This window comes from Drosophila simulans, chromosome 3R (assembly GCF_016746395.2).
Source record: "Drosophila simulans strain w501 chromosome 3R, Prin_Dsim_3.1, whole genome shotgun sequence".
Classification (NCBI taxonomy): Eukaryota; Metazoa; Arthropoda; class Insecta; order Diptera; family Drosophilidae; genus Drosophila; species Drosophila simulans.
In genome coordinates this window covers 14344260-14357689 of record NC_052523.2, presented here as the reverse complement: position 1 = coordinate 14357689, position 13430 = coordinate 14344260, and the positions used below count along the sequence as shown (strand labels likewise).

Below are 13430 nucleotides of genomic sequence, written 5' to 3'. Positions count from 1 at the left end.
CTTCCTCATTAGATTAAATTTTTCTTTTCTTTTGTTTTGTTTCATTTTTCTTTTCTTTTTTCACTTCGTTTAAAATATTGCATTTTTATTTTATGTTTTTCTTTTGGAGGCTTTATCCCTGAGTGATTTAATTTCATTTGTTTGTCATTTATTGCAACTTTTTCTTTATAAACTTATTGTTTTATATTTTCTTATTCGATTTAGTGTGTCAAGATAGATAGAGAGAGAGAGAGAGAGAGTGTGAATGAGACCGAGAAAATCAATGGCAAAATAATAACTCCTTGTTTGCTGTGAAGGTTGCTTAATTATTTATATGTTGTCACGTTATTGTTTACAAATTGTCTCTGGGCTGCCAAACCCTCCCGCCTTACGGGCCAACAAAACGCATTAATAATATGCTACCCTCTAGCGTAGTAACTGTATTGAGATTTGCTTAGTTTCACTTATTTTTCCATTAACTTTTTGGCTAATACACCTTCTCGGTTAACTTGTCTATATGCAATCTGCTGCTGTGTCGTGGGTGCTTCTTCTCTTGTGGGTGTGTAGTTAAAATATTTGTACTTCACTGCAAGTGTTTCATTTACGTTCCGCACTGTACACTACTGTAGATCCAAACTGGCTGGCACCGGATCGAATAAATACACAAGTTTTTGGCACCAACCAAGAAGGTTACCTTTCTGATTAAGTACATTTATCGTAAGAAGTGTGCCGGAAAAATAGTTTTTGAACGTGAAAAATGCATGCAAATGTCGCTCTGGCTCAAACTCTTTAGAAATTACGATTTGAAAAAAGTTATTTTACTCTTGTAAGTGTTTTGTACTAGATCCAAAGGATTAGGACTTTAAAATGTGATTTTAACTTGGAATGTGAAACAACATCCACTTACACTTTGATTCGAAATCAATTACGGATTGAAGTTTGAGCTCAGTGGGCCATTTTTGAATTGAGTGATCGAAACAAACAAGGAAAGAGACAAACAAACAAGTGGCTGAGTGTTCGCTTTACAATATCTGATTCTGCATCCGTATCTATATGCGTGTATCTGTTGGCTAGCGTATTTAGTTTGAAGCTTCGTATAACTATACAAGGTTTTGCAATATGTCGCATTGGATCTGTTAAATCGTTTACTTTATCGTTTATCGTTAATCTCAAAATGCTTTGTATTTGAACAGTAAATTACGTTGTCACTTGCTCGAAGTGTTTGCACTTTATTTCGGTTATTGTTTTATGCCTTTATTCCTATTCGGTTTTCATATGCTCTCTCTTTTGTATTTATATATAAAAATATCCTTTTATACAGTTGTGTTTCCGGTTATTGTTGCTGTTGCATTTGCAATTGCTCGTTTAAGTTTAGCGATTCTGTTGGATTTGTTGACCCGTGCTATCTGCAATGCTATGGCTATTGCTGCTGTATCTGTATATGTGGCTCTTAACTCTATTTGTGGTTATCAGTTATCGGTATCAGTATCTGTATCTGTATCTGTATCTGTACTTGTATCAGTATCAGTATCTGTATTGATTGGTAAGCGGGATATAGGTTTACTGTTGGCTATTGCAGTTGCAAGCAATGACGATGGCTGGAAGTTGGGCATGCCAAGATGCAAGTTCGTATTGCGGCTCTCTGTTTAGTGTTTGGTGTGACTCGCGTCGAAGGTTTTCCTTTGAACATTCAAGTTTAAAAGCTTAAGATTACATGACCTCGTATCGGGTTTCCCTCTATGCCTATCGGTAAAATAAAATACAAGACTAGAAGTACAAATTTCGCTTGTAGAGCTTCTTACTTCCTTAAAAGTGTGCATAATTCAATAAGAATTCCATTTCCCCCGTTGTCTCGGCGGGGAAAACATATTTAGCATTAAATGTAGTGAACAAAGGCGCCGTGAGGGCAACTAAAAGGCAAATCAAAAGGATTATAAATTGCACATATATAATTAAATCGGTTGCAGACATATTAACTTATTCTTAGAACAGCTTTCGACCGCCTACGATCGTCTCGTTTGTTTTTAGTTTATGCAGCGACTACAGATCACAGATCCCCAAAAAGAAACGAAAGCGACGTTTAAGCAGCGTTTTCTTCCCTTAACATATGCGCATACTAAACTCGAATTTAAATCTGTCATTCTGCTGATTTGTACATTTCGATTGCTATACTTTGCTCGACTGTTTGTGCGAAAATCTCAACTGAAAGAACTAAAGCTAAAGAACTGAAAGTGTCGTGAACAAAATCGTACTAATACTTGCATCCAGTAAGTATAACTCGTGTTTATTGAGGGTTATTGTAATTGGAGTTGGGTGACGCTCAGCAGGACCCCCGGTAAGCCCCCAGCGAATTTCAAAGGCAGCTCGCCTGCTCCCAGCAGCAGTCAGTCGTATCCGTATACGGAAACCACATGTCCACCGCCGCCAGCAGGCTAGCCGCCCCTTATGGCTTGAAATTCGGCTGGGAGTTTACCAGAAGTCCTTGTACGATCCTCAGGAGCCGTGCAGCGCGTTGCTCTGCGCACTGTTGCCGCCTCCACCGCCGCCACCGCCTCCGGCGGATCCGTTAACATTCTGCGCCGACACCTCCGACTTGACACGCCGGGCGATGTGCGATCGCGTGTGCTTGCGCAAGTGATCCTTGCGATAGAAACCTGCAGGTGACAGCGATTAGTAACGAGGTAAACGAAATTACTTTTCAGACCGCTCACCTTTTCCACACTCAATGCAAACATGCTTCTTCTCGCCGGAATGGATGACAATGTGCAGAGTGAGCTGCTCCTTGCGCTTGAAGGACTTCATGCAGATCTGTGGAGAAAGAGCAGAGTTCATAAAAAGTCCAATTATGGTTTCTTATGCTAAGTCTAACTGATGTAATGTTATACTTTATATATTGTTAAATTTTAAAGTATTTAATGTATTAAATGGCAAAACAATAATTTAATTTCATAATGGTATCGATGATTAGTATTTGGGAATTTGTCGGCTCCTTGAGCCACTCACATTGCACACATGCGGCCTATCCGGTATGTGGGAGAGCTTGTGCCTGGTCAGGTGGTCCTTGCGCTTCAGCGCCGCATTGCAGATGTCGCAGACGAAGCGCCGCTCCACGGCGTGCGAGATGACGTGCTGCTCGATGAGGCTGCGGTCCGGATAGGCCATTTGGCACTCCGGGCAGCAGTAGAGCGTCGAGCCATCCAGCGCCTTTGTCTCGCGGATTTCTCCCGGCTTGGGGCGCGGCTTCTTCTCCTTTGGTGGTTTCTTCTTTTTGGTCTTCTTGCCGCTGGCCGTGCCCGTGCCGCCGCTGGCGTTTGTCGTGCCCACAGATCCGGAACTGGAGACCGCGCCGGCGCCACCATTGGTCACAGTGCCGTTGGCATTGCCGTTCACGCCGTTGCTAGCTCCGTTCGTCAGCGCCGCTCCGTTGGCGTCCGTCATGTTGGTCATGTGACCGCCATGGTCCATGCCCACCAGTCCGTTGTGGTGGCCGCCATTCGCACCGTTGTTGCTGGGCGTTAGGGCCACGCCCCCCAGCGCCAGGCTGGCCAAATTGGTGCCGTTCTTCAGGACATCGCCGGTGGACTCCTTCTTGATCGTCTCCGAGTACTTGAGGAAGTGCTGTATGGAGATGGGCAGTGTGGCGGAGAGCAGGTGCGACGAGTAGTCCACCGTGTTGGCCGTATTGGCCAACGTCTGCCAGGATTGGTTGACATTCTGCAGGATCTGCTGGTTGAGGACTGGGGAAGTGAAAAGAAAATGCATAAATTATAGTTTCAAACATACACTTTTTTAGTAATTCTCCATTTCTACCAATTGCGCCACCTAACAGTACGTGTAAACTAATTTGTCTCCCCCTAAATAAAAGTTGCATACTTTTTTCAGCACTTAATCAAATGCATTTAATCAATATAATTATAAGCCCATCCCCCTTTGCATAATTTTTTTCGGCTGAGAAAGAGGAAGTCAGCGATAAATTTCCCACAATTGGGGGCTTGTGCATTGGAATCTATATGATAATAAATTATTATCATGGGCAAACACTGCGTATGAGTGATCAAATTAAGGAGCAATGCACAGACATAAAAGATTTCGACTAGTATGCTTAAAACGTGAAAGGTTCCTAGACGGCGATTTTCAGCATAGAGAATATTTAAGTGTTGAAGTTACCGTAGGTTTTATGTTTGATTTTAATTAAATGAAAACGTAAGCATTTTTTTATTTTAAGCACTTTTTTTGGGCCCAGGGGAAGAAAACCTAGTTAAATGCAAGGAAACAATTTATTAATATAATTACCAATTACCGTAGCAACCATCTTACAATTTGTACAAAACATGTCGAAACGTTTGTGACCGGAAAGGGCTGTCTATTCTCAAAAATCCCAGGATATTAACCATTTACTGCCAAGGACAAATGGCCCACTCCCCATTTTCCCAGCATTTCGTTCGAGCGGTGCAAACTTTTTGCCTTTTGCAGCGTTCGTAATCAGGATGAGGAAAGCAACATCCACTTGTTTAAGGTGGCTCGCCGTAAAACTGGATGAAAAAGTATGCTATGGTGCCATTATAGCAACACCTCCTTTCCCCCGCTTCCGCCCCTTCCCCACCACCCACACCAGCATGGGGGACAGCAGACAGGCCCAAAAACATTTATAAATAACGAAGCCGAAGGGAGACGCACGACGAGTGATGACTGCGTCCTTGAAATACACATATACCAACCCGAAAGCGCTGTACATACAGCACAGCTCAGTTCAGCTCAGCTTCCCCGTGCCCAGGCCCACTTTTCTGTCCGCCCAGAGTGACGGAACCAGGGAGCCACCCACATTACTAGCCCACTGGGGCCCCCTACTTGCGGGTCGGCGACTCACCTTCTTCCCGGTCACGTTCGATTTTTGGATGGATTTTACCCTTATGATCGGCCGCAGCGGCTGCATTGAGAAAGTTTAGATCACCCTGCGGCTGTGAGTACGGTATGGAGATATTCTGGCCATATTGCATGTTGTTGGCAGCCGAAACTGAAAGGAGAGAAATGATGTTACAAATTATTAAGGTCTTCAATTGGGGCAGGGGTGTATATATAGAATGTAGCACTATTTGGTTTAGACATTTACACATCGTGAGCACAGCCTTTTTGTGGGAGTTATGTATATCGTTTATAAGTCTTAGGATTAGAAGAGGGTTTTTCACAGGGATTCAAATCCGCTTCCAACTCAATTCGGCCGCCGCTCTCGCACAACGCACTCTGGCCGACTAACTACAAGCGACTGGGCCTGGCCGGAGTTTCCCGATTTGGCGGCTCCGGCTCCTGGTTCCGGCCGGCTCCGAGTCGAGTCGAGTGCCACGGCTCAGCTGGCGAGCCGAATAAAGGATCGGGTGCCGGCACAAGAACAACATACGGCCGACAAAGTAACGACGCTCCGGCACGACACATGTATCCACGGCATATACACGTCTATCTAAATATATATTTACGCATGTATCTGGGGCCAGTAACGCTGTGCTGTGGTGTGTGTGTGTAGGCAGCCACATTTTCAGCATATACAATTATTGGGGCGGACTTGGGTTGTGTGCGCGTATCAAATGCTCGTACAAATAAGTTAAGAGAAATTAAATTTAATGTCCACTAAAGCTGACCACTCATACGTTCATATAAGCGTATATTAAGTATACGCAGCGTTGCCCTTGTTGAAACTCAACTTTATAAGCTTTAAAATATAATTAATTTAATACATTTCTTATTATGTTAAATATGTTAAATGTTTTTCTCTCTCTCTTTGTTTTTTAACACTACACACAGATGATATAATTTCAACTAATTATTATTACTAGTTAAAAACAGTCAAGTTCCACCCTAAAGCCCACAAATATGTATCGGCACAGTATAGTTAACCACGTTGTTCCTACTTGCCGAACGTGCGTGTGCCTACGAACTGTTGTTGTCTGCTGGCTGGCTGTCGTCGCCTCCACTACCGCCCATCCCCGCCCCCTAGCAACACCACTACCAACACACTCTGGCGTCTGCCAAGGCCAAATTTTCACACACACACGCGGAGGCGCACACACGTGTTTTTCGGGCCCCGACAACGCATACATAGGAAAAAGGAAATTAAAACTGAAACTGAAAATGCCGGCCGCGCACACGCCCGAATGTATGCCATAGGAAAAGCGTACCCCACTTTTTTTCGGTGGCTTTTCGGTGGGTGTGTGCCATTTAGCCCCCACCCCGCAGATTTCCCGATCCCCCTACCCCAAGGGGTTTCCGTGCTTCTTGGCGTTTTCTTAGCCGGGTGCTCGGTTTTATAAATAACATTTTGGGGCTGTTGCCAATTGCCTGGTTTTGTTACATCTACTTTTTCAGACTGCTCCTGCTTCCTTTTGAAAATACATGAACCGATTTCTGGGAAGGAATGATCCAGGAAGCTGTACCTTACATTTTACATTATTCCGAGCAAAATAAACGAAAGACAAACTTCCTCTGCTGCTTTTCCTTCTCGCTGACGTGGTGTAATTTATGTGTCTCCGTGCGTGTGGTCTGTGTTAGTCTTAGTCACTGTATAAATTACCATTCGACCTTGGCCAGCAACTTAACATATTTTCAAATGCTTTAATTTTTTCGCATAGGCCTGAGTCGTTTTGGTTTAGAAGGCATGCACAAAATGATTCTTTAATAAAATCGTTGGAGCAGAAATAATTTAAATTGAAAACATATTCGTATGCAAATGATTAAGTGCAAATGTTTAATCGAATTAGGGTCAAAAATTAAATAAGTCTGCTGTAAGGACTGTTTCTTCTTTGAATATATAGTGAATTCCAGGAAGAATGTAAAGGATAAACCCACTCTTACATAAAATTGTATTAAAAGTATGCTATATCAATCCATAGCTATTAAAAACTGAAACTACTTTTCAAATTGAGAAAAAATAAGCATTTTATATAATTTGCATTGTACTATGTAAATTTAGAAAAATTGGAATACACATTAAAAAATTAAATTGCAATATAATAAAAATGTAATAAATTGAAATGGGTAAGAAATGGCAGTCTTCAGAATGGCATTGACTTAATGGAAAAAATTAAAGAGCAATCATTAAAAGGGTTCAAAGACAGCCGGAAAAATCGGCCGAAGTGGCCGAAAACGCGGAGCCATGGCAACAACAACAAAGGCGGGAGGCGTGCGTGGATGGCAACTGGCAACCGGCATTCGTGGCATTTCACTTTTCACTTCACTTTCCCATGAACGGGATGACGACAACGATAGGGAAAACAGGCAAAACAGGGAAAACAACGTACGGCGTGGAGGAGACGAGCATATCGCCGGATTCAGAATCGGAATCGGAGCCGGAGTAGCGAGTCCAAGTCGGTGAAGTCGGTAACACGGCCAAGCGAGAGTGAGAGAGCGGTGAGAGTGGAGAGAGTGGCTGAGAGTGTCGGAGACTGAGAGCAAGCCAAGTGGGGTTGGGGTTATGGGCGGATCGTATCCGTATCGTTGGCAGCAAAGTGGAACAAAATGGAAAGGAATGCGCCTGGCAGCGATTTGAAAAACATGGCGTTTATCTGCTCCTGTCCATGTCTATGTGTGTCGCACGGCCTGGTATGTGTGAGTGTGCGGGAGGCAGTGAAAGCGGTGAGAGCGCCCGCGCGGGAGAGGGAGAGCGCTTGGGTGAGAGGAGAATGTCTGGCATGGAGAGTGAGAGAGCGTAGCGTGGTTGGGAAAAACTGCAACCCTTAACGGAGTTGGGCGAAACTTGACCCCAAGCTGAGAGAGAGAGTGAGTGAGAGAAAGAGTGGGGGTGGGAAAACAGATGGGTGTGAGAGGCTTACACTTAAAAAGAGAGAACGTACTGACTAGCCTATTTTAGTTTATTTGATAGATGGACAAAAAATATTTATATAGGGAAAATATCACCAATATCCCTAGTTTTTATCAGCTTATTTAACGTTTCATAGGACTTTTATGATGTTATATTTTAAATGGGAAATTTGTAAATATATTAAACAATTCATAAAAAGAAAACTTTATTACTCAAAGATAATTAAATGGTATTTTACAACAATTGTGTATTCTTTTTCTCTAAGTGCATTGCTAGGGGAGAGTAATCATAGGAAATCGAGAGGGGTAAAAAGCAAACGGCGCCATCGGCAGAGTTTAAGTCATCAGCGCCAACAGGACGAAAAATAAAAAAATGAAAGCTCAACGGTCGCTTTAAGGCTTAAAGTCAACGGGGGAAAACAAAGAAATAAATAATCAATGACTGCTACTATTTATTTATCTATACCCGTTCAAATGAAAGAGCTTTTGGGGGTTGGGGTGTGTGTGACCATCGTAATTGCTTTATCATGCTCACTTTTTTAGTGTTGCATACATCCAGGCAGCGATTTGGGGGTGTAACCAGTCATTCACACCCACGGAGCACATACATCTATGTACTCTGCACATAGGTACATAAGTACGTACATATGTATGCATATAAAAAATGCAAATGGTTTATGGCTGGGGTGTCTGCTGAACATTAGGGGGACGTTAATAAAGGGGAGAGGACTGTGTCCTCGACAACAAAATACCCGGTGTCCACTGAAACCCATAATGCTGCAGGATAAAGGGTTCCAGGCATACAATTAAAAGCTAAACGTCTCTTATATAATACTGGACACTGGATAAAAACATAGAAATTCAGTTGATTAATGAGAAAAAACAATCCCTAAACATCTTCAAAAAATTGCAGTTCACAATACTACAAATTACGAATGTATCTCTGTATTTGTATATTTTTATATATGGTATTTTATTTATGATGGATTAGACCAATATATGCAATTTTATTAAGTTAGTACTCAGTCTGCCTTCGAGTTGATATTCATTTAAATCGCATCTTCTTAATTATGAGCTGCTTTGGACTTTCCAACATGTGAACTCGGAGCAAACTCTCCCAATCTTGGTCAGGTATTTATCTGTTTACATTTTGAGACCCATACCCAGAGGGCGACTTCAAGGGTCCGGCCATATCTACATCTACCGCTGCACATTTCCTGGTAACCCAATAATGATTTATACATACAAGGAAACCAGGCAAATTATCGGGTAGGTATCGAAAGATAAACCTCGAGCAGGTCACAGAGTCGCAGGGCAGCGATAATGCAGCTAATAAGCGAGAGCAGCAGGAAAGTGCAGTGGCTCGAGTACGTGGGACACATTTTACCTGCCTTGGATTTGGGATCAGCAGCACACAGTCCGCCAGATACGAAATACCCAGAGCCGTAGATTACATCCAGTCGTATGTGTTGAAAGAGATAAAAGAGCAGCATTACCCACACACACACACTTGCAAACGCATTTTCCTGTTATGGCAGGTAAAAAATATAAAACGCTAAACTGGAAATATAATGCGTAGCTCAAAAGCTGGGATCAATGAACCTAGCCAATGCAGAGGAGTTTGAGTTTGGGCTTGGGTCCTGCACTTTCCAATAAATGCAAGTGGAAAATATCTGTGCAGTTGCCAGGGCAAAAATAAATTATGAAACGCCATCTGGGGGATGGGGGTTGCCTGGGAATCTAATTATGCAAGCAAATGCAGCTAATTAGAATTGATAAGAAGAAGGACCCTGTGGTTAGGGGCTAGTATAGGGGTTATGTATTCTATATATCGGGGGTGGAAGCGACCGACCGTCAGACCGTCCAACCGGTCACACCCTTCCACTAAAACAAAAAAGTTGCAAGTTGGCAGGAAGTCAGTGCAATTAAAAAGGCAAAGGCAGGCTCTCGTGGGTTGGGGGTTGTAACTCACACTCAAACACACGCACACACACTCACTCACTTACTCTCGCCCAGCACACATACGTATATGCATTTAATTGTATTTCTATGTATGTGCTTAAGTAGCTGAAGAGAGCGGTGAAACCCACCCCTACAAAAAAACAAAGTGAAATGCAGCAAATTCAAAAGTTATTTGAGTTCATTGCATTTTCAAGCCACGCAAAACAACAACAGCCGTAGCTTACACTCACACACACACACACAGGTTACACCCACTTGGGGGTGGGTGGTAATGACTCAAAACATAGAGCGGAATACTCGTATAAAAAGAGCGCAAAACAAAAACAACGACGAAAAAATCGTTAAATTCTGCTTTGATGACAGGGTATACTCGTACTCGTACTAAGTCGCTCCACCCCGCCAACCAACCCCCAAAAAATTGTAGTGCGGTTTACAAATTGCCTGAAGAAGATGTCTTTGCTAGCCAGAAAGCGAGAATTTCGTAGATGGGGGTGGAAAACCCGCTTACACTCACACATGTCTTTATGCGAATGTCAGTAAGTAGATCCAGATGGAAGCCACCTTTCGCTGGGAATTCAAGGAAAGTATTGTTCGAGTTTCAAGTGGGACGTTTTTTTAGCTGAGTATTGGAACTGAGTATTAACTAAGCTTCGGAGAACTATTGAGAATTATTCATAAGATTGTCATAAGGTTCTACGATTTGTTTGAAGCAAAATATGCTAAGCAGAAGGTCAAATCAAACTTTGTGTTGAGATCAATAAACCTCTTTGTTCGTGAACTCAAGAACAGCTAAATATTATTGTAAAATAATACAGCTATAAGCAATTTGTATTAACTTCATTTAAATATTTTTGCTTACTCTACAAGTTGATAAGTTAAAATTTGTTGTGCTTTTTCCTGCCCTCATGAATACTAAAATATGAACCAATTGGACAATCAATCAAGAGGTGTTCGTCACTAAAATTAGAGGTTGTATACTTTTTACATTTTACTATTCTTATTTATTTATGTTATTGCAAGAAGTAACAGTTAGTTTTTGATTATTATCAAGAGCCAGTTTAGTTTCTTTTTGAAAAGGAAGACTATCCATAAGTTGCCATTCCAACAAGAGTAGTGCCCTTTGCCCCAAAACAAGACCCTCTGTGTGTAGGGCATTAGGCGAGGCAGTAGCCGACCCCCTCTGCCGCTGCCTCTGTCACCGCCTCTGCCTCTGCCTCCCCTCCGCCATCGACACTGTCGCTGCTCGAGTGAGAGTGTATACCCCCTGACGCTATGACGCCGGCGTCGCTGCCCGCAGCGGGCGAAAATAAATCGATAAAAATAAAATAAATTTTTAGTGATTATGTTATACAGACACATGTGCCTGCATGTGCATTGCAGGCAACTGTCTGTCCGTATGTGTAGCCACATTGTAGATGTTGTATAGTATAGTATAATGTAGTGTAGTGGTGGGGCAGATGCACTTACCGTTGGGCACATTCTGATTAAAGTGATTGCCATTGGTCTGATAGCGCTGCACATGGTTATCGGTGCCGGCCGCTGCCGCTGCGGCTGCTGCATTCGCGGCGGCCGCAGGGGGCGTGCCGAAGGCGCCGGGCGTCTGGGCATCGAATTTAGCGGCAAATTGGTGGATGCCGGAGAAGGGGCCGCCGAACGCGGAGAAGTTCATCATGTCAGGATCGGGATGATCGGCGGGGTATTGGATACTAGTTCTAGTTCGGTTTCCGGGGCCTCGAGGGGCCCTTTTGGTTTAAGCAAGACAATCTTTCAAATCGCTTAAGCACTATAACTCGATCGGTCGCTAATATTACTTTCAATTCTATTTCTTTTCTATATTTTTTGTAATTATTTTCTGCACAACGCGAAACGATGACGAAGTGTTGTAGTGGGTGGTGGCGGTAATGGTAATGATGGTGGTGGTGCGCTGGTTGTGTGCCTTCTGTTGTTGTTTTCCTGTTCTCCGCCGTCGCTGGTGGGGGTTGGTTTTCTTTTCTTTGCCTCCTTTCCCCTGGCCGCACTCATACACTAGCACTCACACACAGGCACATAGACACACGTACGCGCTTACGAGCGCACAGTTTTATGCTGTGCTTTGCTTTTTCGGGGGTAGAAAAGCAGAAAAGCGGGCCCAAACACAACACGTACACACACACACACACACTAGCTCGCACACGCGGAGAACCACTTTCGGTTTCGATTCTGATTCTCGATTCCGCTGGATTCTGATTCCGATTCTGCCTCTGCTTCGCCTCAGCTCGAACTAAACACGCACACACAACCGGCGGAACGGAGCGGAATCGCACTAAAGTCTCGCTTACGATTTCGCTTACGACCGGCTCGTCGAGGCTCCGACATCAAACTAAAAGTAACATTACAACGAGGCGAAAGAAAGCGGAAACACTGGGCCAGGCAAAGCGACGCGGACGCGGACGGCGGCAGCGCTGCGACGCAAATGACAGTGACAGTGCCCAGGGGCACGCTGGGTATATCGGTTGGGGGGTATTGCACCCCTTTTTCTCGCGTATGTTTCAGATGGTTTTTAGTTTTTATACTTCGTTAGCGGGCTAATGGCACTCGTTTTCATCCAATCTCTCCTGGTTAACTTAATCGGCAGTTAAAATGGGTATTTTACCTATAAGTTAAGCAGTTAGTTAGTTTTACATATAATTCATTACATATAATAAATAGAATGTTTTTAAATTAACCAATTGCTAATGATAATTTTACATCCCTTTTAGCGCTCTTCTTGTTAAATTAATTTTATTTTAATTATTCCCAAGATCATGTTGAGCATTGTCAATGATCCCCCGCATTAACTGGGTATCAACTATTCGCATACCAACCAAATGCACGACTGCAGCATTCTTACATGTCTGTATTAGTTCGCTGTGTGTTTGTACGACTGTCTGTATGTTTGTGCGCTGTGTGCCGCTTTGAGGGTGGAAGTTTTTCTACTTCTCTGGAAAATGCGCGTTTATTTGAACGTTCCTTACATTTCGCTGCACCGAGTGTCGGGCATATGACACTGGCCCCAGGCCCCTGCTCCCGAAATCGGCTTGGTCACTTGGCCAGATTGCTGGGCAGAATATTCATGCGCGATCCGTGCAGGCGAAGTGCAATTTATGCTGGGACTGAGGCCGATACCGAGCTGATCCGAGCCTCATAGCCAGACACGCAGCGAGACGAGCCACGAAATTCGCTGTAAGTTATCAGGATGAAAACCGGTTGGGAGCGAAGCATAAAAACTGGTTTCCAGCGAGAGATGAGCTACTTTTTGTGACCGCCGTCGAGGCAACAACAAATGTATTGACAACGTCGAGCAGGATGACTTTTTGAATATCTGGATTTGGTTTAGGCACAGCAGAAAAGGCCATTAAGATTGCATTTATGTATTTTAATGGTAGGGAATAAATTTATTTGCATAACAAAATTCACGACTTTGGATGCCCTAAGCTATTTGTAGTTCTTTGGAGGGTAAAAGGATAACCTATTTTCAATAAATTTTCTGATAATGGCTACCTTATTGAAGAAATTTTTTTTTAATATAACATTATAACTGGGTTTGCAGCAATATTATAGCAATATTGTAGCCTTAAGGACTCGAAACAATCATAATGAAATTTTGTATTAACTTGCAAGAAGGGTACTCACAGATCGACGTAGAGTGTCCACAAGAAAAA

At 43.1% G+C, this 13430-nt stretch overlaps 1 protein-coding gene and 1 long non-coding RNA gene across 5 annotated transcripts; both read right to left on the bottom strand.

Moving 5' to 3' along the window:
* Positions 1–2242: 2242 nt before the first annotated feature.
* On the bottom strand, positions 2243–11597 carry LOC6728471 (zinc finger protein 444). 4 transcript variants are annotated; one of them, XM_039295810.2, is made up of 5 exons: positions 11218–11597; positions 4886–4993; positions 2983–3716; positions 2691–2787; positions 2243–2633 (listed from the first exon to the last, which is right to left on the bottom strand). In XM_039295810.2, the coding sequence occupies exons 1-5, from the start codon at positions 11420–11422 to the stop codon at positions 2473–2475; spliced, it is 1305 nt and encodes a 434-aa protein (XP_039151744.1). In that variant the 5' UTR covers positions 11423–11597; the 3' UTR covers positions 2243–2472. The 4 variants fall into 4 exon arrangements, with proteins under 4 accessions (XP_039151744.1, XP_016035114.1, XP_039151745.1 ...); XM_016176945.3 differs by having other exon boundaries at positions 4847–4993; positions 11218–11594; XM_039295811.2 differs by lacking the exon at positions 11218–11597 and adding an exon at positions 5090–5235.
* A 101-nt stretch (positions 11598–11698) lies between these two features.
* Positions 11699–13389, bottom strand: LOC120285070. The gene is made up of 2 exons (XR_005544332.2): positions 12620–13389; positions 11699–12382 (listed from the first exon to the last, which is right to left on the bottom strand). It is a non-coding gene; the product is annotated as an uncharacterized LOC120285070 (long non-coding RNA).
* Positions 13390–13430: the final 41 nt, after the last annotated feature.